General features: G+C 33.1%; 4 protein-coding genes across 5 annotated transcripts; 2 read left to right on the plus strand and 2 right to left on the minus strand.

The window, feature by feature from the left end:
* Nucleotides 1-674: 674 nt before the first annotated feature.
* On the minus strand, nucleotides 675-5596 carry LOC123193897. Its single transcript, XM_044606969.1, has 13 exons — nucleotides 5394-5596; nucleotides 5259-5306; nucleotides 4979-5027; nucleotides 4838-4886; nucleotides 4440-4510; nucleotides 4205-4263; nucleotides 3876-3974; nucleotides 3339-3396; nucleotides 2515-2651; nucleotides 2367-2423; nucleotides 1809-1906; nucleotides 1348-1517; nucleotides 675-991 (listed from the first exon to the last, which is right to left on the minus strand). The coding sequence occupies exons 1-13, from the start codon at nucleotides 5469-5471 to the stop codon at nucleotides 921-923; spliced, it is 1044 nt and encodes a 347-aa protein (XP_044462904.1). The 5' UTR covers nucleotides 5472-5596; the 3' UTR covers nucleotides 675-920.
* A 1789-nt stretch (nucleotides 5597-7385) lies between these two features.
* LOC123193977 lies at nucleotides 7386-10154 on the plus strand. Its single transcript, XM_044607076.1, has 2 exons — nucleotides 7386-7669; nucleotides 7902-10154. The coding sequence occupies exon 2, from the start codon at nucleotides 8365-8367 to the stop codon at nucleotides 9622-9624; it is 1260 nt and encodes a 419-aa protein (XP_044463011.1). The 5' UTR covers nucleotides 7386-7669; nucleotides 7902-8364; the 3' UTR covers nucleotides 9625-10154.
* A 2898-nt stretch (nucleotides 10155-13052) lies between these two features.
* Nucleotides 13053-16570, minus strand: LOC123194847. Of its 2 annotated transcripts, none has more exons than XM_044608298.1 (6): nucleotides 16433-16570; nucleotides 14398-15621; nucleotides 14130-14180; nucleotides 13960-14058; nucleotides 13645-13809; nucleotides 13053-13441 (listed from the first exon to the last, which is right to left on the minus strand). In XM_044608298.1, the coding sequence occupies exons 2-6, from the start codon at nucleotides 15595-15597 to the stop codon at nucleotides 13271-13273; spliced, it is 1686 nt and encodes a 561-aa protein (XP_044464233.1). In that variant the 5' UTR covers nucleotides 15598-15621; nucleotides 16433-16570; the 3' UTR covers nucleotides 13053-13270. The 2 variants fall into 2 exon arrangements, with proteins under 2 accessions (XP_044464233.1, XP_044464235.1); XM_044608300.1 differs by lacking the exon at nucleotides 16433-16570 and adding an exon at nucleotides 16016-16156.
* A 6190-nt stretch (nucleotides 16571-22760) lies between these two features.
* Nucleotides 22761-24041, plus strand: LOC123194210 (uncharacterized abhydrolase domain-containing protein DDB_G0269086). The gene has a single exon (XM_044607366.1). It carries the CDS (start codon nucleotides 22761-22763, stop codon nucleotides 24039-24041), a length of 1281 nt encoding a protein of 426 aa, XP_044463301.1.
* The last annotated feature ends 1089 nt before the right edge of the window (nucleotides 24042-25130 follow it).

Consider the following 25130-nt stretch of genomic DNA (forward strand, 5'->3'; position numbering starts at 1 on the left):
TTCAATAAATTTTTGTCGTTGACAATTTTTTTTCTTATATAACGTACCATTTTTGTAAAGTAAACTAAAGCTAGCCATTGTTTCGGCTCAGCTATGCTCAAATCTTATATGGTTGAGAAGATCGAGATGTTAATATCCTAAACTGTAAATACCAGTTATCTAATAATTCCTCCCCCGAGGTAAATTGTTAAATAAGGCAAGCATTTTAACAGAAGAATACACAAGGCAAGCACTTCTGAATCTGAACTTGAGCTATTTAATTGCAGAAGGGTAAAGTTGGGATTTCATCAAAACCTTAGCAGAGGTAGCAGGTAATTGTCCTATTTGTTTTAAGTTGGCTTAGATTCAACTTGAAAACCCGAAACAAAGACCAACCAGAGTTCGCCTTGAATCCAAAACAACGAGCTCAATTTGACTCAAATGGTAAACAATGAAACTGGAGAAAAAGAGCTTCGGTGAAGAATTACCTACAAACCCTTGAACTCAAGCCAACAGCTCAAGTTTAGTTCATCTGAGCCAAACATGGATTTGGACTCAAATTTGTTCGATTTGAATTCAATCTTAATTTTAAGCGATTTTATAGAATAAAATCAGCAATTTGCAAATAGCTTATTGCAACCTACGGAGAAAATTGTGAAATGTTTTATATTATTGGAAGAGATGGTCACTGAATATTATGAAATTGCTTCTCCATAATTCAAGCATTATTGAAAACATGTAAGCTTCAGAGAAAAAGATTGGGGTTGTAGTGTTTATAACAAAAAACTCAACAAGCAGATGCTGCCAATAATGTAAAAACCTCATCAACTAATCATACTTCTATACACAAAGATGAAACCAACTTTCTGAGAAAAAGTTGAACTGACCAGGTGAATCATATATGCTACACAAAAAAGCCAGCGAATTTCAGAAGCGAATCACTAACTCAATCCTCCTTGCTGAAATATTTGTTGAAGGGCTTGCGGCAGATTCAATACGATCTCTGCAAATGCTGGAATGGAGAATCCAGAAACAAGACAGAAACAAAAAGAAGAAATCAGAGAATTGAAGATAGTTATATTAAGAGAGATGCAGGCTGCTAGCAACATGAAAAAACCATCTTCAAGGCAAAATATGGTTTTGTGCCAACAGGTGTCTCTTTAAACTTGAAAATGTTCCTAAACTTAAGTCCAATTGAAAATTTAACTGCTATGAATAGCATAGCAAGTCCCACTCCTTAGTTAACAGAAAAGACAGACAACATTATCCAGATCCACGACTATAGTGACCTTACTAGAAAATAATCCACAACTAGAATATTAACTTCAATAGATGAAAAAACTCTTAACTTGATTAAAGGTAACCCACCTTCTGGTAAGCTCATGGTTCGTAATGCATCTTCTGCATAAGATAGACGAGCAGGAGAGGGGGTGTTTATACCATCTTTCTTGAATTGAGACGTTGGCCATACCAGGACTCTGACTCTACTTGGAAGTACAGAGATGAGATCGGCATACCTAAGAGACACTGTTACCTTGCTGCAAAAAAAAAAAAGGCAGTTAAAACAGCAGCTTAAGAATTCAGCATCGAAGAGAACATATACATTCCTCATATCATGATTAGAATCATGCATCCATTTTTAAAGCAATTGCCAAAGCCTCATTTAGGTTTTGCCATTAAAAAGAGCTGTCAGTCATATCATAATATAATGTGCATACCAAGTCAAAAAGGATAAGCAAGGAATGATACTTTTGACTAATAAAAAATAACAGAGAACTGTAAAACAACATTTCAGAAAGATGATAGTAATTGCACAAAAATATACCTACCAATCAGAATCATCTACTGCAAATTGAATAATGTGATAGGGAAGGCTATGATACAGGTCTCCAATCTGATTTCCATACAATTCCTTAATAAGTCGAACCTGCATTAGATACAATAAGCTTGGTGAAACAGAGATTGAGTTTGTCATTTAATGACAAGAACACATGTAGTGTAAAATAGATATAGGCTACCAACGTGGCACTTTCTTAAGTACTAGCATTAAGCATGCAACCAGAAGCCCTACAAACGAGTGATCACCTTAAGTATTTGCACATGCCATATTTGAAGTAAGTCTGCTCCTCCTTGTTTAAAATTCTTTTACTATAAATTTGCCCACAACTCATGCAATTGAATGCATAGTACCAAAGACTGAAAAAGCTTTTTAAGTTCAGACAATCTTCAACACAATTTAATGCCACATGTTTTAGTTCCCCTCTCATTATATCACAAAAGATCTTCTGTTGTCTGAGAAGAATAGATGAATGTGTATGAATATTGCAAGTCACCACCCTAGCAGCAAATATCACTTGAAAAAAAGTTTATGCATACCAGCAACATACCTGTTCTCGTCTATCTACGTATGCTTGCAGAAGTTCTCCAATATGATCTATGAATCTCTGAAAGCAAATCACCAAGAAATATTTGGAAAAGGTTAAATATCATAGTAGCATCAACTCAAAAAAGTCAACATCAAGCAACCAACCTTACCATAGCATTGGAGGAAAGAAGATCATTTTCTGTTTCTCGTATTGGTAGAAAGAAAGGAATTGTGTGTTCAAGAACGGTCATCTTTTCAAGAAATGACTTGCTCTCGAGCACACAGTGGTACAGCTCGCAAGGTTCTCCTGCAAAATCACAAAACAGAACCAGCTTCCTTATTGCTTAAACTAATGAGTAATGTATGTCAAGAAATCATATAATTTAAAAGCCAGAAAGAATTTCAATATAACTTTCCCTATGGATCAGAAACTCTATGTATGAGTATAGTAGCTCAGTAAAGAAGCAGAAACAACTCGTTATAACTTCTTACAGAAAAGTGGCTTTCATGGATCAACATTCAAATGAAATTATGACAAATGGTTTCTTATGAGGAAGGCTTCGTCAATCTTTTAACAAAGCAATCCCAAACAACAAAGACCTTTCCCTGAGGAACTTGAAATACTCAAATCAAACACAAACTTCAGTCATTACAACAGCAAAATAGCACAAGATATAAGTGCAGAGCTAACCCATTTACAAAGGTCCTTCAAAGGAATATTTAAAAAAATTTAAATAGCTATTGTTGGTGAGAATTGGTGAATTTTTCACCAAAAGAAGTACGCAAGGGGCATATATATGAGTAAAAAAATCTATAGTGGAGCCAAGAACTAATTAAGCCAAGCAGAAAAGAACTACTGACTAATCACTTAAATAATCACAATAACAAGAAAATTCAAGGAGACAATGAGCACTAATTTATAATTATGGAGACAGCCAACAAGTGATAATAAACTAGATAACTTACAGTATAAATACTTCAGGTTCAGGAATACCTGCAAAAGATGTCTCATACTGTATGCCTATTCTTGCACCCTCCAAGCAACAAATTACCTGTTAACACAAAAATTAGCTGACATAGAAGGAATGCAACCCCTATGGAACCATTTAGTAAAGCATATTATCAGATTCTTATGGGTAATTTTGCATCTAAACCTAATTATGTTACTGATATTAGAATCTTGCTTTCATTATCAGGAGCCAAACACCTAACACTGAAAGTTAATCTACACTCTTGGTTCAAAAACTATGGCCATAATTTGAGAGTTTAATTTTTTGGCAAAAACAGAACAACATAAACATTAGCATATTCAGATTTTTTTCTATTTCAATCTCCCTGCTACATTTTATGAGATGCTTTACATTTTCCCAACACACTACTGAAATAATGCTTTCTCTTCCCATTTTGTGCAATGTTTCATTAATATATGCTTGTGTACCATTGTTTGAACACTGCCACTCTCAAATACAATAACATATCTTCTTTCAGCAAGTGGATGCTATAAAAATCTATAATTACTAGGATATGTTACCTTATTACCAACTTTATAAGTAATTTTCTCCTGCAAATCAGAATCTGCAGGGACATTTGCGTCCACTGGCAATGCCTTTCTGTCAGCCTCCATATGAACCTGATAAAGAGCACAAGTAATAATTCTAAGCACTTGATGATTACAAAAAGAGTAAACCATATGATAATCTTGGCAATCGAGGCAACTTCTACCATGGAGAAGAAGCAGGGAAGAGTACTAAGAATGATGTTATCTATGTATAGTGACTAACTCTATAATCCTTTTCAATGGAATAGTATGAGGGACCACATAAAAAATGTAATCAATGATAAGAATTAACAGAATCATACCCGTTCTCTTATTGTAGCTAATAGACCGTCATTCCATTGTTCACCATCTAAACAAATCTCTGCAAAAAGTTGGCTTTCTTAATCCACCAATATTCTAAGAGAATACTTATACAAGATGGTGGTGAATGAAAGGCATGGAAAAGAAGGGTGACAGTGCAATTCCTGGAATGAACACGTATTTTGTTGTATATATAACAAACATACAAGTACATGCTACCACCATTGCCAAGGCTACCTTGGGTTTGGGAAGCTCGTGCAGCTTCAAATTCCTTTTGGAGACGCTCAAATATCATCTTGTCTGAATCCCTTTGAATTCAATAAAATCATCAAAATTTTCATAGATGATTAATCAATTACATTGCAAACGACATAATTTGGAACTTGGCAAGATGTAAAAACAAAATCCATGTTGTAAACAAGGATTAACATGTTACAATTTCTACAAATTAGAGAGTGACCATTCACAATTCCAAAATTGTAAATCTCATATTCTTGGAAAATTTAGCATAAAAAGGAACTTTAAGTTACTTCACACTTTGAGCATTTACAGTTCCAAAAAGTAATTTTGCAACAATAACCAAATAAAGGATAAAAGATGTAAATGAAGATTTTAGTATTTCTAAAATGTTGTACCGAGATAGCCGCTCTGCCAATTCTCCATGCCTCTTAAGCACATTTGAAACTGCCAGCAAATATAGAAGCTTTAATATATTCAAAGGTAGCAATAATACATCACTAATCATTATTAGGGAATAGGGATAAAAGTTGAAATACATCTTGCTCGTGAGGTCTCCAACCGTACATCATCCTCTTGCATAAAATTCTGGTAGAAAAAAAAAAAGAGTATTTTTTTAACAGATGATAACGAACAAACCAAAAGACCCACATTTGTGATCATGCAAAGTCCAAATAACAACAATTAACGCAAAATTTCATAATCAAATTAAAATGCTGATAGTAATAAATTATTTTGACATGATATAAACAGAGAAACAATTAGAGTTAAATAGCCAAATTAATAATGAAACAAAAATGAAGACATTAAAATGTTTACCACTTCTCCCATAACAGGATACGAACGTACTGTGAAGTGTTCCAATGGCTGCATAATTAAGAATAGCATGCTTAATAAAATTAAAACTCGCTAGCAAAATTAGAATAAAAAATTAGCGAAATCGAAAAAAGTAACCTTGCGAGCTGAGTTCTCTCCTAAAAACGGGTTCTTTCTTTGCTTTTTCTTCAGCGACTCTTCAGGGTCGCTCTCCATTAGCTTACAAAGAGGGAGTCTCAAGCTCTCAGCTGTAATTTGGTCATCAATGAACTCGAAATGGGCAATTAGGGTTCGCAATGTCGGGTAATAACTGCCAAATCAGGACCCGACAACTTGTTCGGTAAATTAAAATTATGAGAAAAATAAATATGAAAATAGATATATTTTTGTATTTAAAATTAATAATAATAACTTCAAATATCGACATCATATTTTTTATTTATCTTTACCAAAAATAATTAAAATATTTAAAATTAATTCAAAATTTTTATTTAGTGACTTTTTTTTTTCCTTTCACACTTTTTTATGGTGTAAAAATGGATAATATTTAGTTCAAAGTTTATCGGTCACTCAATTTTATAAGTACATAATATTATATTATGTATCATTTATTATAGAATTAAATTTGATTCAAATTATTTTAGATTCAATCAAACAAATTAAATTTGAATCAAGGGTAAAGTTGAATTTTATATACAAATTAAGTTTGAATCAATATAAATAGTTGAGCTCGAACAAATTTTAATCAAATATGAAATTAAATTATTTTTTAATTAAATTTAAATCAATTTTAAATTAACCTTTTTAAATTTGAGTCAACATCAAATTAATACTTTTAAATTTGAATTAATCTTAAATTTTCTCTTATCTTGATTTCATCTAAAAAAATAGTAAAGAAAAATAGTATAACAATAATCAATAAAATTTAATAAATAATATTATTACAGACATAATTATAATTAACTATCTGTTGATAATTATTAAAATTTAATTTAATATAACCAAATTTGTATTTGGACAATAGCATAAAATTAGTTAATTGAAAAAAAAAAAAACACCTTAAACATTTTAATAAACTCAAAAAATCTTTAAAATAAAATATATCATGTAGTCAAAATTTCTCTTCCATCAAACTCATAAATATTGTATTTATAAAAACAATCAACGACTAACAGATAAACGCTACACTAATCTAAAGATCAAGAGAAAACGTAGATATAACACAATCTCATTTATAAACTATAAATAAAAATAAGGGTCATTATTTGCCGCAACTTTCATAATCCCCTAAATATTAAATAACAATTTTCCGTTGTCTTTAAATAACTTCCCACAACTTCAGTAATTACAATTAAATTGAAATGAAACATCATATTGAGATTATGATAAGGTCTATCAAATTATATAATTTTACATTTTTTCAAAGCAATTACGCATGTAACCCTAACTTTGACAATATTAAATCAAAATAATAATTCTACAAACGGGGAAGAGACTCCAAACATTTTATCAAAACTTAAAACATTGTAATTTTGTTTCATTCATATTACACATATAATATCATCATCATGGACGTATGTTTTGCTTTCTAGCAAAATCACGTTTGAAAATTAACTATTTATTTATTTTCTTAAATATTTTTATTTTCTTATATTGAATTTCTTCGATTATTTAATATAATTCTTGTTGGTATAATTTTATCACCAACAAATTAATAAATAGTTTATACTAATGTTTATATCTATTTTAATCAAAAAAATATTTGACATGAAGATAAAGAGTAATATTATATAAACTCATTTTGAGTATAAAAATATATATATATTCATATATGTTATCATATGATTAAATATTATTTAATCTTTAATTTAAAATTACTTAATATATTATAATATTGTATATATCTTTATATATTTAAAATAATTACATATAATTTTATTATTTTCTTTATATACTGGGGCAAATAGTTCTAACTCCATACTAATGAATATAATTTACAAAAGTTAAACAATTTTTTTTTTGGGATTATATTCTTACTCACCCTTAAAAAAAAATTATTTTAATTAATTATCAAAAAAAGTAAAAATAATTTAAAGAAAATAAAAGGAAAATATGAATCAAACACGTTGTCGTTTGCACGAGGTGAGAGAGAGACACCGAGAAAGAAGAGAAGGGAGCGAGCGAGCGAAGAGCAGCGATCGAGCTACACAATCAATACAAAAACACCCAACTTCGTTTACAAATCATATACAAAACGCTAAGCCCATCTGTAAATGCACTTCAAACTTGCAAAAAATTTGAAAAAAATTGTAATTTGAATTAAATAAATACAGAGCCTGAATTTCAAGCCGCGAAGAACCGTATCCCAAGTTACTGAGACTTGGATTTCTATACAATTCGTCAAGTTCATTAAGGTCAGGCTTCAATCAATCTGTAAACATTGATTTCTTAGTTTTAAGCTTAGTTTTTAGTCTTCATTGTGCTTGGTTTCTTTGCAATTTGATTTTCTTCGCCAATTCGTGCTCTGTTTTAAACTCAATTATCAAACTTACTGATCTCTTTTGTTCAACTTTAAATTTCGAAATTTGAAGTTTCAAGCTTTTAAATTTGCGCAAACAATAAGGTGTTTTAATTTAATCGGTGCAGTGATAATACTTTTACGGTTCGTGAAGCTCGTGGGAAGCCGTGGTTGGTTTTGGTGATTTGAAGCTAGGGTTTTGATTCATTCTGTATTGGGATGATTTTGGTTTGTCTTCCCGGTTTTGGAATAACTTGTGGTGTGAGTTTGATCTTTTAGGGTTTTGGTTTCATTCGAAGATGAGATTGGATTTGCATTGTATTCTGAGTGGGTGGGTAAATTTGGGGTTGTCTGGAAACGGAAATAACTGAAATTTGCTTTAGAATTGAGATTTTTGGTATTTTATTAATTATTTTGCTGGGTTTTTAAGTCTGTTTCTTAAGATATGCAGAGTTTGAGATTTTGATTTCCATGTGACGGTATGGGGTGGAGGAATTTGTGGTTCTTGTGATGCAAGAATAACAAGAATACAGAGGGGTTTAGTTTTGGGAATTTTAGTTTTGTGAAGGTGTATGAATCTATTGTTGAGAAATGCAACCTCAGCACGGTTCTAGAATTGATTTGGTTGAATTGAAAGCTCAGATAGTGAAGAAGATTGGGATTGATAGGTCAAAGAAATATTTTTATAATTTGAATAGGTTTTTGAATGAGAAAATAAGTAAGATTCAGTTTGATCAATTTTGCCTTCGCCTACTCGGAAGGGAGAATGTTCCCCTGCATAACCGATTGCTTTTCACAATCTTGAGAAATGCATGTCAAGCTAAGACTCCGCCGCCATTTAATGAGACGGCGCTCACGAAATCTGTAACTCAAGGAATAAAAGTTTCTCCCAATAGAGAAGATGGGCATGAACCAAGTGGGTCACTTGCTCCAAGTCAGAATCAAAGTGTTCCTATTTGGCCAAATGGAGTTTTGCCAGTGTCACCACGAAAGGTTAGATCTGGGGGTCGTGATCGGAAGGTCAGGGATAGGTCTAGTTTGCTGGGACCAAATGGAAAGGTTGAATGTATTTCTCAGCAGTCATTAGGTACAGACGATAGTAGTGTTAGGCTTCATCTGGAAAATGGGGATTTAACACCTTGTGATTATCAGAGACCACTACAACATCTTCATGGAGCTGCAGAGCAACCTGATAAAGAGAAGGAGGGATCAGTTCGAGCCACTGAACGACCAAGAATACCCAGTAAAGATTGGTCTGGACTTGGTTTCTTTGAAGAGGGGGAAGAAGTGGAGCAAGCTAACCGCTTGAATTTCTCTAGGAGTCCTCTAGTTGCTCCCCTCGGGATACCATTTTGCTCAGCTAGTGTAGGTGGGACCCGCAAAACTATTCCTTTGCAAAGTACTGTTGATTTTGTCAGCTATTATGACAGCTGCGGTTTGTCTGATAATGAGACGCTTAGGAAACGTATGGAGCAGATTGCTGCGGCTCAGGGCCTTGGAGGTGTCTCATTGGAATGTGCTAATACGCTGAATACAATGTTAGACGTGTATCTGAAGAAGTTGATCAAGTCATGTGTGGAGTTGGCTGGATTAAGGTCTGCACATAAACCAAGAAAGCACACCGTCAACAAGCAACAGATGCAGGGCAGAGTTATAAATGGGATATGGCCTAGTAATCACTTACACTTGCAGAATACTGGTCGTCGTCAGGAAGTTATGCAGAACCAAGGACCACAATGCTCAATATCGTTGTTAGATTTCAAGGTTGCCATGGAGCTGAATCCGCAACAACTTGGAGAAGATTGGCCATTGCTGCTGGAAAAAATTTGCATGGAATCTTTCGAGGAATGAAAATGCATAGAAAGATTATTTTTATCCCATAATTATGGTTGGGTCAGTCTGTTCTGGTTCAGAGGGCGATTGTTGTTGAAAATCTCTGAAGCTTCCAGTTCATGCATATTGCTGGGTGAACCAATTGGCTACCTTTCAGATTTATGCCTTGGCCCTTGAAGATACAAAAAATTGGGTTGAGCACCATGATGTCTGTATTCTCCTGCTGCAGATCTTAATGCATCTGCATCTCATTCAACAATAACCAAGCAAGGGGTACTTTCATTTATAGAATCTCATGCTTGGTTGCCCTATTGTAAGATTAACACTGACATTGGCTGTCTCTTGCCATTGCAACAGATCTTAAGTTTTCCATGTATAATAACAGCCAATGAGGTGGTATCTAAGAAAGTTTTGCAGGAATACTGTTTTGTAGCTTGGTGAAAGGTTTAATCACTCATGTAAGGGCTGTAGTTTGCTCTGTATGTAATTTAGAATCTAAGAATTGATTGGAATTCCAATATTAATAACAAATTGAGATCCATTTAATACTCCCCAATGTTTTGAATGTTTCAGCTTGATGGCCCCAGAAAATTTTACGTTAAAAGCTGAAAATTTTATGTTAAAAGTAATGTGACAGAGATGTTGGATTTGCTAACCATAGTTTAGCATGGACTTGTAAAAATAAGGTGGCACATATATTCTTTATTCCTGAAAAATTTACTTGGGTGCTCTGTGGAGCTTAATTTATTTAATTGCAGTTTACTGTTTCAAAACCATCAGTTGTCCACAATTTGAAGTTTGACAATGCTGGTACAGACGAAATTAGTGATTACAAGAAAAATCAACATTAAGGTGTAAAATTTCATAATAAATTCAAATGAAGGATAGACATAATGGCATTAGTTGGTAAACTCAACTTCTCTTCATTCAATTCAAACTCATGCAACTTGTTAATCCATTTTGTCCAGGCAGCATCATTTTCCATGAATATTTAACTAGATTGGTGAAATATGCTTTATTATAACAATATCTGCCAATTTTGATGGCAAAATGCTTCAAGTTCTATCATTTGAGCAGATGTGAAGCACATTTTATGCCATACGATCTGCAATATTGTACCTGACAACCTGGTGCTTGGAGAAACTTTAAGTGAACTTACAAGACTGCCTGGTGACTGAAAGAAAAAGAAGTCTTTCTGGTGCAGTTTTCTGTAAGAGACATTAACTCAAGTACTGATGATATTTGATTCAGCTTTCTCCAATTTTTTTGTAATTCGTAATGCGCACACAAATTATCTACATATATTCGTATACTCAATGTGATGTAGCATTATTATTTTATCACCACACAGTTCATCTTCATTAATTGCTTAACTTTTTTTGTTTCATCTTTTCATTCATTCTACACTACATCAGCTTGTATATAAAGTTTGCAATCTTATTGTCACTGTTTCTAATGTTGTGTGGTGGAGAGAGTTTTGGATTCGAATCGAGTCAAATCGAATAAGAGTAGTTTGAACTCAACTTAAATCCAAAATAGTCAACATGAGCTCAAATTTGATTTGTTTGAGTTGATAAACAGTAACACTAGAGAAGAAGAATTGTTAGAAAAGACAAGTAAAAATTATTCGTGAGGTAAACTCTGGCTTCTATATCAATCATGAGTCAAGTTAGAGCTCAACGAGTTGAAGTTGCTTCAACTCAAGTTCGGCTTGTTGAACTAAGCTCAAACTAGTTCAAGTTAAATTTACTCTTAGTAATCCAAAGGCTTTATGACATTTGCATGTAAGGTTATATCTGTACTGCACTTGACTGACTAAGTCATACTTTTGTTTGGTGGGAGGCAAATCCTACTAATGGAATGGAAAAGCTCCCAGCCTACAAAAAGTGCATTTGTGGAATATAAAGGAGTTTTTGACTCTGTAGGTAGGTCACTTGCTGCAAGATAAAAGTTGAGGGGCCTGAGCATAAAAGGATTATTTTCTTTTTGCTTCAGTAGATCCTCCACATTCATCCAATTGCAACTCAAGTGGGTCCTTTCAAACATTATATATAACAAGAGTTTTGTAGGTAAATGTGTTGCAGATTGGATACTTTGAAACAGATGCACTTTATTTGGTAGGCTCTTTCAAATCTAGTAGTTGCATTCTGGTCAAGCTGAATCCAAATCGAGCCAGTTTATCTGCCAAAAAGTCATCAACAAATTAATGATTTTTCATTGACAATGACAGTAAATCTGTCTACTCTTGACTTCTTCTTTGACGTCATAGCAAGCAGTTGGTGTGTAAGTGAATTTAGACTGCCAAATTTTTGTGGGTTATTCCAGTCTCATGTCCTTCTGTTCTTTATTTGTAAAGATTGAGGATCCTTCCGGTAGAGACAACAGAAGGGAAAGTCGTCTAAAATTCGACCACCACATATTTTGTGGTTGATTTTGAATGAGATGAAAAATAGGAGTTCGGATTCTAGCTTCTTGGCATAAATAAATAATTCAGTAAACAAATTTCTTATGTTTTCTACAGCAAACCGTGAAGGCTTCTAGGTTTAGGCAACATATTGCATATGGAATTATACACTGTAAATGGGCACATCTTTGTAAATTTTCTGGGTATTATTTCTGGTACCACGGCCATATTCTATAGTTCTTGAGATGGTGGACCATGTGGTATGTTTAGAACTTTATGTCCTTCCACAAAAACCAAAAAAAAAATTCTAGAACGACATTAAAAATAGATTTGAATTGAATTTAAATAATCTAGTTCAAACTGATAATGAATTTATTAGAAAAATAATTAGAAAGTGTTGGAGAAAAAAAATGATTGTCAACAACTCACTTGAGTCAAATTGAGACTAGTTTAACTCAAGTTTAATTTGTTTAAACAGAATATCAAACTAATCCGAGCCCAAGCTGGCTGGCTTGGATCCACCCCTCATAAAGAGCGGCACGAGGTGGCCTACTCAAAATGGCATGAAGTCAGTCCAGCACCAAAACTTCTAAATTACATGGTTCTTCAGTATATAGGAGCCAGAAATCCGGAAAATGGGGCTTTTCTGTCCTTTGTCATTGTATAATCGATTCTACAAAACCATTATTTATTAATGGTTATCCTATCCTTATCTATTAATATTATTTAAGAAACATAAACAAAGGGCCAATGGCATCAACGGTTGATAAATTTCAGGCTATATGACTCAAGATTTTGTCTTCATCCAATGTACTAGTACAATCGCTAGTCTTTTTCTGTGTTTCTTCTTCTTTCATTTTCCTTTGACGGCTCTTTCAAAGTGTCCTGATCAATGATTACATTACTTCAAATTTTCAGGACCTACACATGACTTATCTTGCAAGCTCTAATTGAAGCCAATGGCTCCTCACAGGCTCAAATTTCCTGTACATATTTATCACAAAGACGAGAACAAAAAGCAAAAAAGATTTCTGGACAGAAGAACAGCAATTTGTATGAAATTTCATTCAGTCTTTTTTTTTTTTTTAAATTGTGAACAAGAATTCAATTTCCACTGTAGAGCAGCTTCTCTGGGTTTATTACTTGATGAAGATGAAAGGGCATTTGTTATGTACATCATAAACAAGATAAGATTATAAATGACGGACAAAGCTTAATTTGAACACAATGAACAAAAAAGAAGTCTGTCTCCTGATCGATTTAAACAATTGAATCATGCTCCGGAGAGGATGGCAGCAAGGGTTCTGCTGCTGCTGCTGCCTTGCAAATCGGGCACCAGTTCTTCAGCTGCAGCCACTGTTGTATGCAGGCCACATGATATCTATGCTGACAGTGTAACCTCCCCACTTCATCTCCGGCAACATACTCTTCCTGTGATGATAAGACAAGTATGCTTTAGATATTTGATTCGTGAAAGAAAAACAAACATCATTTTGAGTGCAAACTAGGTGATATACAATTAATTTGATCTGGCAGTAGATATATGTTTTGCTCATATTCCATCAAACTAAGTTTGATTTTGCTAAAAATTTATCAACTGAAAAAAAGGATCTTTGAGTATTCACTCAACGAACCTGACAAATAGAACATGTAACATCATCATTATTCCCATGGCAGTTCAGAGTGGCATCCTTGGGAGCTTTTGACTGATAGATGCTTGTTGTAAGACATTTTGATATTGCTTCTTCTGTTAATGCAGTGCTCACAGTACCCATTCTCTCTTCTAGAGCTAATAATTCCTACAATGGTACCGGAAAAAAGCTATAATGGTAAGAAAAGCCAAAAGTAGTATCTAATTTTATTAATACATTTAACATAGAAGTACAAAAGCTATAATCAAGGGCAAACTTCCAAATGATTAGAAAGATTATTATAACAGGGAAACAAACCTCATATGACATGTCGTCAATATCCAGTCTCAAGTCTCTATGCTGGTCATAAAAATTTAGGCCATTAAGAAGCAAATTGGTCTCCAGAACAAGTAATTGCTGCAGGACAAAGGGAAAATATATAAACTGCTAGTCAATTTGATGGAACCAAAAACTTGAAAGTTAACTACCTCATAAGATAACTCTTCATCTTGTTCAATCCTCTCAAGCGCCAACAACACCTACAAGATATTATAAAAACACATAGGTGTCATTAAAACCATTACATCATTAACAAAACTTTTAATAGTTAATGTTTTGCCCCATTCCAAACAAGACCATTCCACAATGTTCAAAGGATAATACACAACCAAATAGCCTCCATAGAAACAATCCTTCTTACTCCCAGAATTTTCATGAAAAAGAAATCGAAAACATCTATACTAAAAATAATACTACCTCTGCAATGCCATCCATGTTGTAGTGCCCAAAATTATCACGATTAATTAAAGAGCGAGCAATGCCAACTTCTGAGGGACTGCCAGGTGCAAAACCTAGTAAACTTCCACTGCTACTGCCAGGCCGACTGTAAGAACCCGGGCGACCTGAGGGAGTTTCCAAAGAAAATTGAGGCGATGAGGAAGGAACAATTAAATCAGATATATGTGATTCAGTCACTCGTGAAATCCCAACAGGGGACTCGTTTGGTGCTAAATTATTTCTATTTCCTCGATTAGAGAGCCTTGCCCGGTTGTTACCATTGGTTGATCTCTGAGTCCTAACAGATGTAACACCATTATCCCTGTTAGAAGGCCAATTCCTGTCTCGTCTTGAATCAGAAATGGAGACACCATGGTTAGAACTGTGATTACACAGCACTTCTGGTAATGGTTCACTTGTTTTCTTCCCTCTAGAGGATGAACTACTTTCCCCTTCTGAACTTCTCTTTTTAACCATATCCTTCCTTTTACTAACACTTGACTCTGATAAAGATCTACTACTGGAGGTGATGACATCAGAAACAGAGTTACACCTTAGATTTTTAAAACTATGCCTGCTTGTGTTAACAGCTGTTGTCTGACAGGTGCTCCTAGATGGCAAAGACACAGAGGAACCACCTGAAATATCTCGGTTACCCAACGCAGATCTCTGATTTAAATTCCTCCGAGACCTTGTGTTTGACGCTGTGCTTGAGCTTGCCTCTTCCATTTTCATAACATCCTGAGAATCAGCATATTCAGATTCCAGGCAAAGCCCTCTTTGTATCTTTCCAGGTGGAGGTATGAGTTCTGAAACTTCTGGCTCATCCTGAACACTACTAGTTTCGGATGAATCTGTTTCAATTTGGGAAGACACCTTTTTCCGAGGATTTGTTGAAGACTTTTTTGCATTGCTAGCTGCTGCAAAAGTCCTTGAGGAGCTTCCAACTATTTCTTTGCCACTGGAAGAATAACGAAACGGAGGCCTTGAAGATTTGGCTTTTTCTGAGCAGCCAATTTGAGTGCCCTTCATGGAATTCAGTCGGCCACTACAACCGATTCTGTTGCAAAATTGAGAATTTTGGTCTCTGTTATTGACACTATCTCTCAGAACAAGACCAGAACCTTTTTCCGTGACAACAAGCCCATCGACTGCTCTTTTACCAGAATATACATCCATGTGTCCGGTATCAATCCCTTATATCTGAAAAAACAAAGAGGAACCAATTCAAGCGATCAAAGCCTTCGTCAACGTTATGCACCAATTAAAAACAGATAGTAAACTATTACTTTTCATAATAGAACAAAAGCTTTACACTGCACAATCCACATGACAGTAATATATTATAATTCATTGATCATCCCACAAGAACTATAGAAAAGCCCCACCACTTTATAAATAACAAGGTAAAGCGGTTAGACTTTAGAGGTTCCACCACAATTACATAAATTCAAAACATTTCATTAAAATTAGAAACATAAAAGATTTCAGCCATAAGAAAATAAATTTGCATATTATCTCTGGCACCTTGAACAACAAAGATTATGGATTAAAACAAAACCGAACAAAGAAAATCAACAAGAACAGAAATACCTACCTTATTGATAAATAAAAAATTAATCATATAAATAGTAAATAGTTTCATATGTTTCAGATTCTGAAGTACAAAATAAAGAGAGAAGACCCGAAAGGTCACATGGCCAATATTGAGATCCCAAGATAAAGGGTCTCTTCTTTTTTTAAGGCCAAAGCTTTGCCTGAATTATTCTCCACACAATCTTTCTATTTCTTCCCTTATTTTCTAAAAAAATAAAAACTTTTAAATATTGAAAAAAAAAAAAAAAAGAGTCCTTTCCCCGTGATTATCGGCCTCTCAAAAGCTGAACCAGCCCCCCAAATCAATAAAAAACAATCACTACTCTTTCTTTCTTCAAATAAAAATATTTCAAAGAAATCCAGCAAAACGCAGAAACTGATTATCCAGTGATGAACAGAGTCAAGGTTCTTGAATTACCTCGCTTTGCTATTTCTTCTTCTTCCCTTCTCAGAAACGCGTTTGGCTCTTGTGGAGGACTTCTCTAACAGAAAGAGATGCCTAAAACGTGTGTGAAAGACACCAAGGCGCAGGAGGCAGCCGCAGGCCAATATTAATATGTAAGCTGAGACTAATTAATTATTTATAAATTATAATTAATTATCACTTAATTAGAATTAATCAAAATTAATGCCAAATGAGATGCACCGAATATGCAGCCAAAAGCAGTGCCGTCCTCGCTGAAAATTTTTTTTTTGACCGTTGATTTTGAGCTTGGGGAATCAAAGATCAACGGTTGACGAAGACCCGTGAAGGATGTATGATCTTTTGGACGGAAGAGATTTCACGAGTTTATTTGTGGCCCCACCACTTACAGGCCTACATATCCAACAGCTGAGCCGCCGAACCTTTTTTTTTAAGTACACGTGATCCAAGCGCGTGTTTCATACCGGATGTTTTTTGATAAAGATGATTTTTAATTAATTCTTGAATTGACCAATATTTGGTCTTTTCTTTTTGTTTTTTTTTTTAAATTTAATTTCAATTTTAGTGTGTGGCTGGTTTTTTTTTTCAATTATATTATAATTTAAATTTATAATTTGTTAGGTGGCCAATGTTTTGATTGCAACAAAATTAGTTGAATGGGTTATAACTGATTTAGCACTAAATTGCATTGGTATATTCTGCTGAATTGTAGAATGTGTAATTATAACCCTAATTTCGAATAATCACTATTCATAAATTTCAGATAAGTAAAACACAAATGAGGATTACTTTAAACTCGATCCAAATATAAAATTATTAACTCGAGATTGAATTCCACTCGTTTGATTAATGATGAGTTTGCAAAAAAAAAAAAACTATCAAAAAATTATGAAAAAAAAGAAAAAATAATTAGAGAGAAGTAAAAAGAAAAATCATTATTGGCAAATTTTTAGCTACTTATTGAGTCAAGATCATGACGGGGAATTATCCTATTTGAATTCAACTCAAATAATAATTCAAATTTGAATAACTCAGATCAAATTCATCTCTAATAACGGCTAATAAGAACCCTAATTTTCACAATTCAAGTAGCCAAAATCCCCTTGGTTTCCTACTTTTTTTTTTTTTTTTTACCCCCACAGCCTTATTTTATCCTTTAATAATAGCATAAATCAAAATTTATTAAAATCCTTATTTGCTATTATAAAACAATTCAATTATTATCCAATATTTAATATTCCATTCTAATCCTAATTGAATTATCATCCAATATTTAATATTCCATTCTAATCCTTATTTAATTATTATCCCATATCTAATATTTGATTCTAATCCTAATTCCTAACACAATACAAATGTAAGTATAAAGTTTATACAAAATCGAAACAAAACAAAATTTTGAATTATAGTTGTTTAATATTTTTAATAGAAAAATATAAATATTTAGTGTTTTTGATTAAAAAATTAATTTAATATTTTTAATAAAAACTGTATAAATTGTTAAAAATAATTTAAGCAATAATCAATATTAAATTAGAGTGATTAAGGGGTGATTTGGTCCGAGCAAACTTGAGAGCATTGGCCCATGGGGTCCAGCATCGCTTTCTCTATTACCCGAATAGCCGCCAATACGCAATTCCCCATCAACAATTTTTAATTTTTAATTTTTTATCCCCAGAAGAAATATTTATTGCAAAAATTTCAGAAAAATTTTAATATTCTTATTTGGATCCCGGCGGTTTTTCTAATAATTATAATAATAATAATAATAATCTTGTTTAATTGGAGATTACTCTGTGAGTCAATTACTTCAGCTTTTGACACAAAATGACACGTGGCGCATGAAATCTCATGATCAATCAATCCTAGAGGTGAGGTCAACATACCTCACATTACCCACTACAATATGTGACCTAATTTTATTGTTCAATAGGATTAGTTTCGACCTCGATTACTTGAATTTAAATTTGATTTCTCATCAAAGAGTCAAATTTAAACTTTCAAATTTGGTTGGCTAAAATTAAATTAAAAATTAAAATATTTTCAAACCAAATTCTAGATTTAATTTATTGATATCAAATTAAATTTGTTAAATTTAAAATTAAGTTATGTTTAGTTCAACTTAGATTGAATCCTACATTAATTACAAGTTGAATTAGGAAAATTTATGGAAATTTCAAATAATTAAAATATTAAAGAAAATTATTTCATAATTTTGAAGAAATAATCTCTAAGGGTAATGGGTTAAGTCAAAAAATGATTAATTCAGATTATAGAATTGTGCTCAAAACTAATTCAAGAGAATATAATGATAGATGATGTACAATTGCTTTTGAAATTAAGTTTTTTTTTTTTAAGAAATAATAATAATAAAATTATTATTATTATTATGGAGAAGTGCTTTTTCTATCAATGAAGCATAATGAATAATACAATAATGAGGTGTTGGAGAAGTGCTTTTTCCTCAAAAGCACTTATTAAAATGCTTAAAGTCTTCCCACTAAGCTATTTATGGAGTGTTCTTGTTGTTTGAAGCTTCTAAATCAAAATTTTAATATTAATTACCCAATTCAAAGCTTGATGGAGGGGAGGGGCTTAAGAAATATAACATATATTAATAACGGGTGCAAACACCAGTATAAATATTAATATATTATTATATAATTAAATATTATTTTATTTCACCAATCACATGATAGAAAATTTGGAAAGTTTAGCTAGCATGTTTGACAAGTGTAAAATGACAAGAAAAGGGTCAAATTGGGGATGATAAAATTTTGTTTTGTGCATTTGTTGTCATCTTCTTGTTTGGTTTGGAGATAAAAAGATAATTAAGGGTTTGAATTTTTTATTTAATTTATTAACATAGTTATGATAAAATTACAATAATTAAATGATGACGTGGAAGTAATTAACTAGTCTTTGGAAGTGATTATGTGGAAGTTGGCTTGAACCACTATGAATCGTTGAAAATGAAATAACGGGATTGTATTGTGGGTGATGATTGTTTGGGGTTGGGGAAGATGGTGACGTGTCAATTTGGCAAACCATGGTTAAATACAAAAGCCAAACGAGGGCAATTTGCAAATTTGGGAAAACAACTAACGTGAAAAACGTTAATGGGTTGGTATTAAGAAAGCCAAAGGACTTGTTCTCACCCGAGGTTTTGACACATTCTCAAATTTTTATTTTTAATTTTTAAAAAATTTAAATATTTACTTATCATTTATTTTTTGTTATATTTTTAAGTTAATTGTCAAGATAAAAATATTATTTTCTTAATAATATTAAAAAATTATAATTATTTTATTCTTAAGTTTTAAATACTAACAATTTTACTCTAGATTTCACTTTTTCAATTTTAAAAAATAATTTATTTCTTCAATTCTTAGGGTGCGTTTGGTTGAGGGAATTTATTATTACCTTGATAATCTATTTTTTATTCCCTTGTTTGGTTTGTCAGTAATAAAATATTACAGTAATCTTCTATTACCAATGCTGACGTGACAGGTAATATAAGTGGTAATCTGATTACCACCTTCACCTTAGGTATTTAAAGATTACTGGGGTAATCTTGAGTTTATTATAGAAAAATTATTATTTATTAATTTTTTGAGATAAAAATAAATTTATTTTTAATTAATATGATAAATAATATAAAAAATATTTAAAAATAATTATATTCAAAGGCATTTAAGTAAAATAATTTACTAGTAATCTTTTATTATCTTTAACCAAACACAATAATTATTTATACTTATCAAATTTTATCAAACATAGTAATCATTTATACCCAGTAATCTTATAAGTAATCTATCTTCAAGGTAATCTTTCTATTTTAGTAATCAAACATTACCCAAACCAAACGCTCCCTTAAGGTTTTCTTTTCTACCCTCTCTGACCATTGTCTTTGTCTCCAGTGACTCTTTTTTCCTACCCTAAACTTTTATCGACACTTTCTCTCCCTCTTCGGTGGTATTTTCAACACTCGTATCATGATTTTTTAATTGAAAAACAAGTTAGAGATTTGGATCTCTTGCTCATTTTTACAGTATCATCGACCCTCCTTCTGTGATCGATAATGTCGCATCGCAGAAGGAAGGAGAGGGTTGGTTCGTCTCCCCTCTCCTTTTCCAATTGGTTCGTAGGAACATGCAAAAGAGAGTTGGGTTTTTCCTTGCCTCGATTTCTCATATTTTCATTGGCAACACCAACTTTCTTCATTGGATTTCTTGGTCAACAACACCAGTTGTGCTTTGGACTTCTTCGTCGGTTGAAGATGAAGGGAGAAACCGTAAAAAATGAAGGGAGAAAATGGTGGAAGTTAGGGATGCAAGTGTGATATTTCTAAATTTAGGGGGTGGCTAAGATGAAAATTTTGAGAAAACTGGAAGATGAGTCTAGGAAATCTAGGTACAAGGGAAAATGTCATTTTTCTAAAAAACGCACTCTTTCAGAAATTTTGGTTTTCCATGGGTATTAATAATAGATATTAACAAGATTAAAATAGTAATTTATAATTAAATTAACTAAATTTATTAATATTAACTATTGATGGATAGATATTTAAATTTTTAAAAAGCTGAAGGTAGGGGTTTGGGAATGCGTCAAACCTTGGACGAGAATAAGTCCTTTGGCCTATTAAGAATGCATAAAGTATGCAAGGACTCATCATTTTACTATTGAGTCAAGTTAAACTAAAGATATATTAAAACAATTAAATTATATGTTAATTTATTCGTATTCGTTATTATTAAAGGTGGATCAAGTCCGAATTAAGTTGAATAAAATCTATGATTCGATTTTAATGAATTGATTTTAAATTAGAACTTTGATTTAATAATTCAATTCGAAACTAACTTGTTTCTTTATTCAATAATACTATTTATCTTAGGAAAAATGACTATTTTCCACCCATTTTTTAGCCCTATCTTAATCGCATACTCACGTCTCATGAAAAACCCAAACACCCACCCAAAGTTTAATCTGTTTACATTCACCCATATATTTTCAGTTAGATTAAGGAGCAAATTCGTTATTTTATCAATAATATTAAATAATTAAAATTTTATTTTATTTTCCCCCCTTTAATTTGAAAAACTAACATTTATCCCTTGAATTAAGTTTTAAAAAATTCACTTTTCCTCCTGAAATGCAGCCACTTTTTCCAGCGATGACGGAGAAGATTTCGTCCAAAGGTGGTCGACCTTTGGATGATGATCATCATCCAAGAAGGACGACTGTCGTCCAGATCTTTGGATGAAGAATAGTCATCCAAATGGACGACGAAGCGTCGTCCAGTCTGGACGATGTTTCGTCGTCTATTCTGGACGATGCTCGTCACTCTCCCTCCAGCCAAGTCGTCGTCAGTGGCTGGAGGGAAAGTGAAAAAAAAATGAGGGATTTTGGGGGGTGAAAGTCACTTTTCAAAGTTCAAGGATGGGGATAAAAGTTAATTTTTAAAATCGGAGGGAAAAATACGATAAAATTATATAACTGAAATATAAACAGTAAAATAATGGTTTTATCCCTCTATTTAACGGAGAATTTAACAGCGGTTTAGAGATGAGTGAGTATTTGAATTTTTCATCTGACATGAATATACTTTTGAGATAGCGCTAAAAAATGGGTGGAAAATAGTCCTTTTCCCTTTATCTTATCGCTGGTATTATTCAATCTTCTGACTATATTAATTACCTATTTATATATGCATTACCATTAAAAGATGTATCATGTTCCACATAAATAAAAATTTTACAATAATAATTTATTAAAGATGTGTAGAGCGGTAATGTTAAATTGATTTAAAATGACAAAAAGAATTTTACTATTGAAAAGGTCAGCTCTTGTCTTGGTGTCCGCATCTCTCGGTTTGTCTGACGATGAGAAGGAACTGGGTTTCCGCCTTCTATTCCTGCGCTGAAGCTTACACCTAAATTTGCAGCCTTCGGTTAAGCGTAATTCGCGCTCTTTTTATCTAAACCCAAACCACTATTTTTCTTTCTTCTTCTTCATTTTATTCATTTCCATTCGTTTCTTTTCTTTCTAAACAATTATCTTCTCTCTGCATTAATGTTTTTTCTTCAGGTACGTACGTATATGTAACTTCAACACCACTCTCTCTTCTTGTTCCTTCATTTTTTCCTACCATGTCTTTTCTTGCTTTCAATGGAGGATCCTGCATGAGTGATTATCCTTGATTTTAAGTTATTTTCCATCAGATTTTTGGCATTTAATTGTTTTGTCGGTTTCTTATAATTTAAAATACACTAAAAATTGTCTGGTTAATTTTCACGTTCTGTAAAATTATAATCTTGCATTCATGGCAACAAGGAGTAGAACAACAACTCAATGGAAGGAGAAGAGTACTTCACCTGCCACATCAAATCCAACCAGAACTAGCCGGCAACCCACCGGTATCTCCACCTCCACCCGCAACGCCACCTCCAAACCCTCCATTGATAAAGAAAAAACAAAGCCTGAGAAACCTATCCCCCACTATCTCAAGTCTACCGCTTCCTCACGCAATGAATCTTTTAAGTCTGTTAAGAAAAATAACACCCAAGAACAGGATGATCAGAAGCTTCTCAGGAGAAGATCTTTTGACATCAGGCAGCTTGCTTCATCTTCTTCCAAAACCCAGAAAGAACTCGTCTCTCCAGCTCGTCGAGAGAGCATAGGGCCAGTGGTTCGTGAGTCGAAATTTACTAGAACAAACTCTGCTACCCCAAAAATGGGGTTGGATAGTCGGAATTCGACTTCATCCAGAACGGCCAAAGGCGGCGCTGCTGCGAAATCTCAACCACTTCGTTCAAGAAGAGTTAAGAAGAGCGCAGCCGCAGCTAAAAGCAATGTGTCTCCTTCCGTGGATGAACATGCAAGTAGTAAAGAAGAAAATAAGGAATCTGGGGTTCATGAAGTTGAAGAGAAGGATAATGCTGAGAGAGAGGTGGGTGTGCTTGTGGATGATAATAAACCTGGAGATACTGAAGCTAAAAACAATGAAGAGGATGATGAAGACAAGTCTTATCATGACATTTCTACAGTTTCAGAATCTGAAAATCTGGTTCAACCTGAAGCAGCAGCTTCTGAAATTGAAGAAACGGCGAAGGAAGAAGAGAAAGCAGATGAAGTGGGTGATGTTCCAGGACAAGAAACATCAAAAGAAGAAGCAAGAGAGGTGGAAGAAAGTACGGTTTTTCCGGAAGAGAATGCTGTTACTGAAAACGTTGAAGATCAGAAAGTAGTAGATGACAAGAATAATGAGACTGAGAAAAGTAATACAAGTGAAGAAGCTGCTGGAGATCAACAGAAGGAGCAGCAAGGTGAAGAAGAACAACAAGTACAGGAGGGAAATGATGATCATGACGATCATGATGATGAAAAAACAAAAACAAAGCAAGAGAAAGCTCCAGCAAATTTGGTGAATACATTAAAGAGACAGGAACAGGGACAAGGGAAGAGGGAATCACCACCTGCATACAATGATGTCATTGAAGAGACTGCAAGTAAGTTACTGGAGAAGAAGAATAACAAAGTGAAGGCACTAGTGGGGGCATTTCAGACTGTGATTGATTACGAGTCTGCATCAACACCAAAATGAAGCAAAAAACAAAAACACAAAGTAAAAATTATGAAGTCCATTACAGAATTTTTTGTTTTTGTTTTTATACAAGTATTGAGCATCATTGCAATCAGTTTGTGTTGAAATTGTTGCATAAACTGCATCAAGTTTCTACTGTAACTCTTTCTTTCTCTCTTTTTTCTTTAGGGTTCAAAGCTTAGCCTGATCAGAATCATATTAGAACCGATAATCCCACATTAGTGTTGGAGTCGGCAACCAGTTCGAACATCTTTAAGGGGCAAAGGGGCAATGTAGACGCAAACGGGTTTCATTACCCGGTTAGTGGATAGGGGCTCCATTCTCCATGATACGGGCAGGGTCTTTAAGCGAGTTGTGCTTAATTCATAGAATGTCAATTTTAAAATTTCTTTTATAAATAAAATCTGTCTTAGAAATAAAAATTATAAAATATAAATACATTATTATTTTATATGGGTGATATAATAATTTATTAAAAAATATATTCATTATATCTGGAGGTGATGAAATATTAAAATAATATTGAATTTGCTAAAAGTAATATGCTTTGGGTCAACTTGTGTGCATTCTTTTACTCTATTGTTTGTTTGTATTTATTTGTTTTATTGTTTTCACACACTCTAATTCTTTCAACTAAATATTGAATGACTACTTCAACAAACAAAGCTAGTCAAATTTCATGTCTAATTTAGGATGGGATTCAATCCTAGTGGTTGTTTGGCTCTATTTGAACCATTTCATTGTGTTAATATCACAACATCAGAGTTCATCTTGCCAACAATTTTTTTTCTTTTTTTAAGATATTTTTTTTCTCTAATGATTCTAATGAGCTAAACTCCATATTTAGTTGACCGTTTTGGCTTTGACTCGAACTTGAATGGACCCTTATTCAATTTCGACTTAACTCGAATCTCCCAAGTCCAACATTTGACCTCCTTTACTGTATACAAAACTCATATTTCAATTAGAGGCCAAAGGACTTATGCCCACCCAAAATTTGATGCATTCCAAAATTCTCACTTATGAGATTTTAAAAACTCAAACACTTACTTATAAGTCATTAACCTTAACCAAAATAATTAGTTATAA

This window comes from Mangifera indica, chromosome 13 (genome assembly GCF_011075055.1).
Source record: "Mangifera indica cultivar Alphonso chromosome 13, CATAS_Mindica_2.1, whole genome shotgun sequence".
Lineage (NCBI taxonomy): Eukaryota > Viridiplantae > Streptophyta > Magnoliopsida > Sapindales > Anacardiaceae > Mangifera > Mangifera indica.

Coding starts and splice junctions, on each gene's coding strand:
- LOC123193977 (XM_044607076.1), top strand. CDS start 8,365: ATGCAACCTCAGCACGGTTCTAGAATTGATTTGGTTGAATTGAAAGCT.
- LOC123193897 (XM_044606969.1), bottom strand. CDS start 5,471: ATGGAGAGCGACCCTGAAGAGTCGCTGAAGAAAAAGCAAAGAAAGAAC. Junction 3,975..4,204: donor TAGCTACAATAAGAGAACGG/GTATGATTCTGT, acceptor GCTCTTTATCAG/GTTCATATGGAGGCTGACAG. Junction 1,518..1,808: donor GCAGTAGATGATTCTGATTG/GTAGGTATATTT, acceptor TTTTTTTTGCAG/CAAGGTAACAGTGTCTCTTA.
- LOC123194210 (XM_044607366.1), top strand. CDS start 22,761: ATGGCAACAAGGAGTAGAACAACAACTCAATGGAAGGAGAAGAGTACT.
- LOC123194847 (XM_044608298.1), bottom strand. CDS start 15,597: ATGGATGTATATTCTGGTAAAAGAGCAGTCGATGGGCTTGTTGTCACG. Junction 14,181..14,397: donor ACATGGATGGCATTGCAGAG/GTAGTATTATTT, acceptor AATATCTTGTAG/GTGTTGTTGGCGCTTGAGAG. Junction 13,810..13,959: donor TTGACGACATGTCATATGAG/GTTTGTTTCCCT, acceptor GTACCATTGTAG/GAATTATTAGCTCTAGAAGA.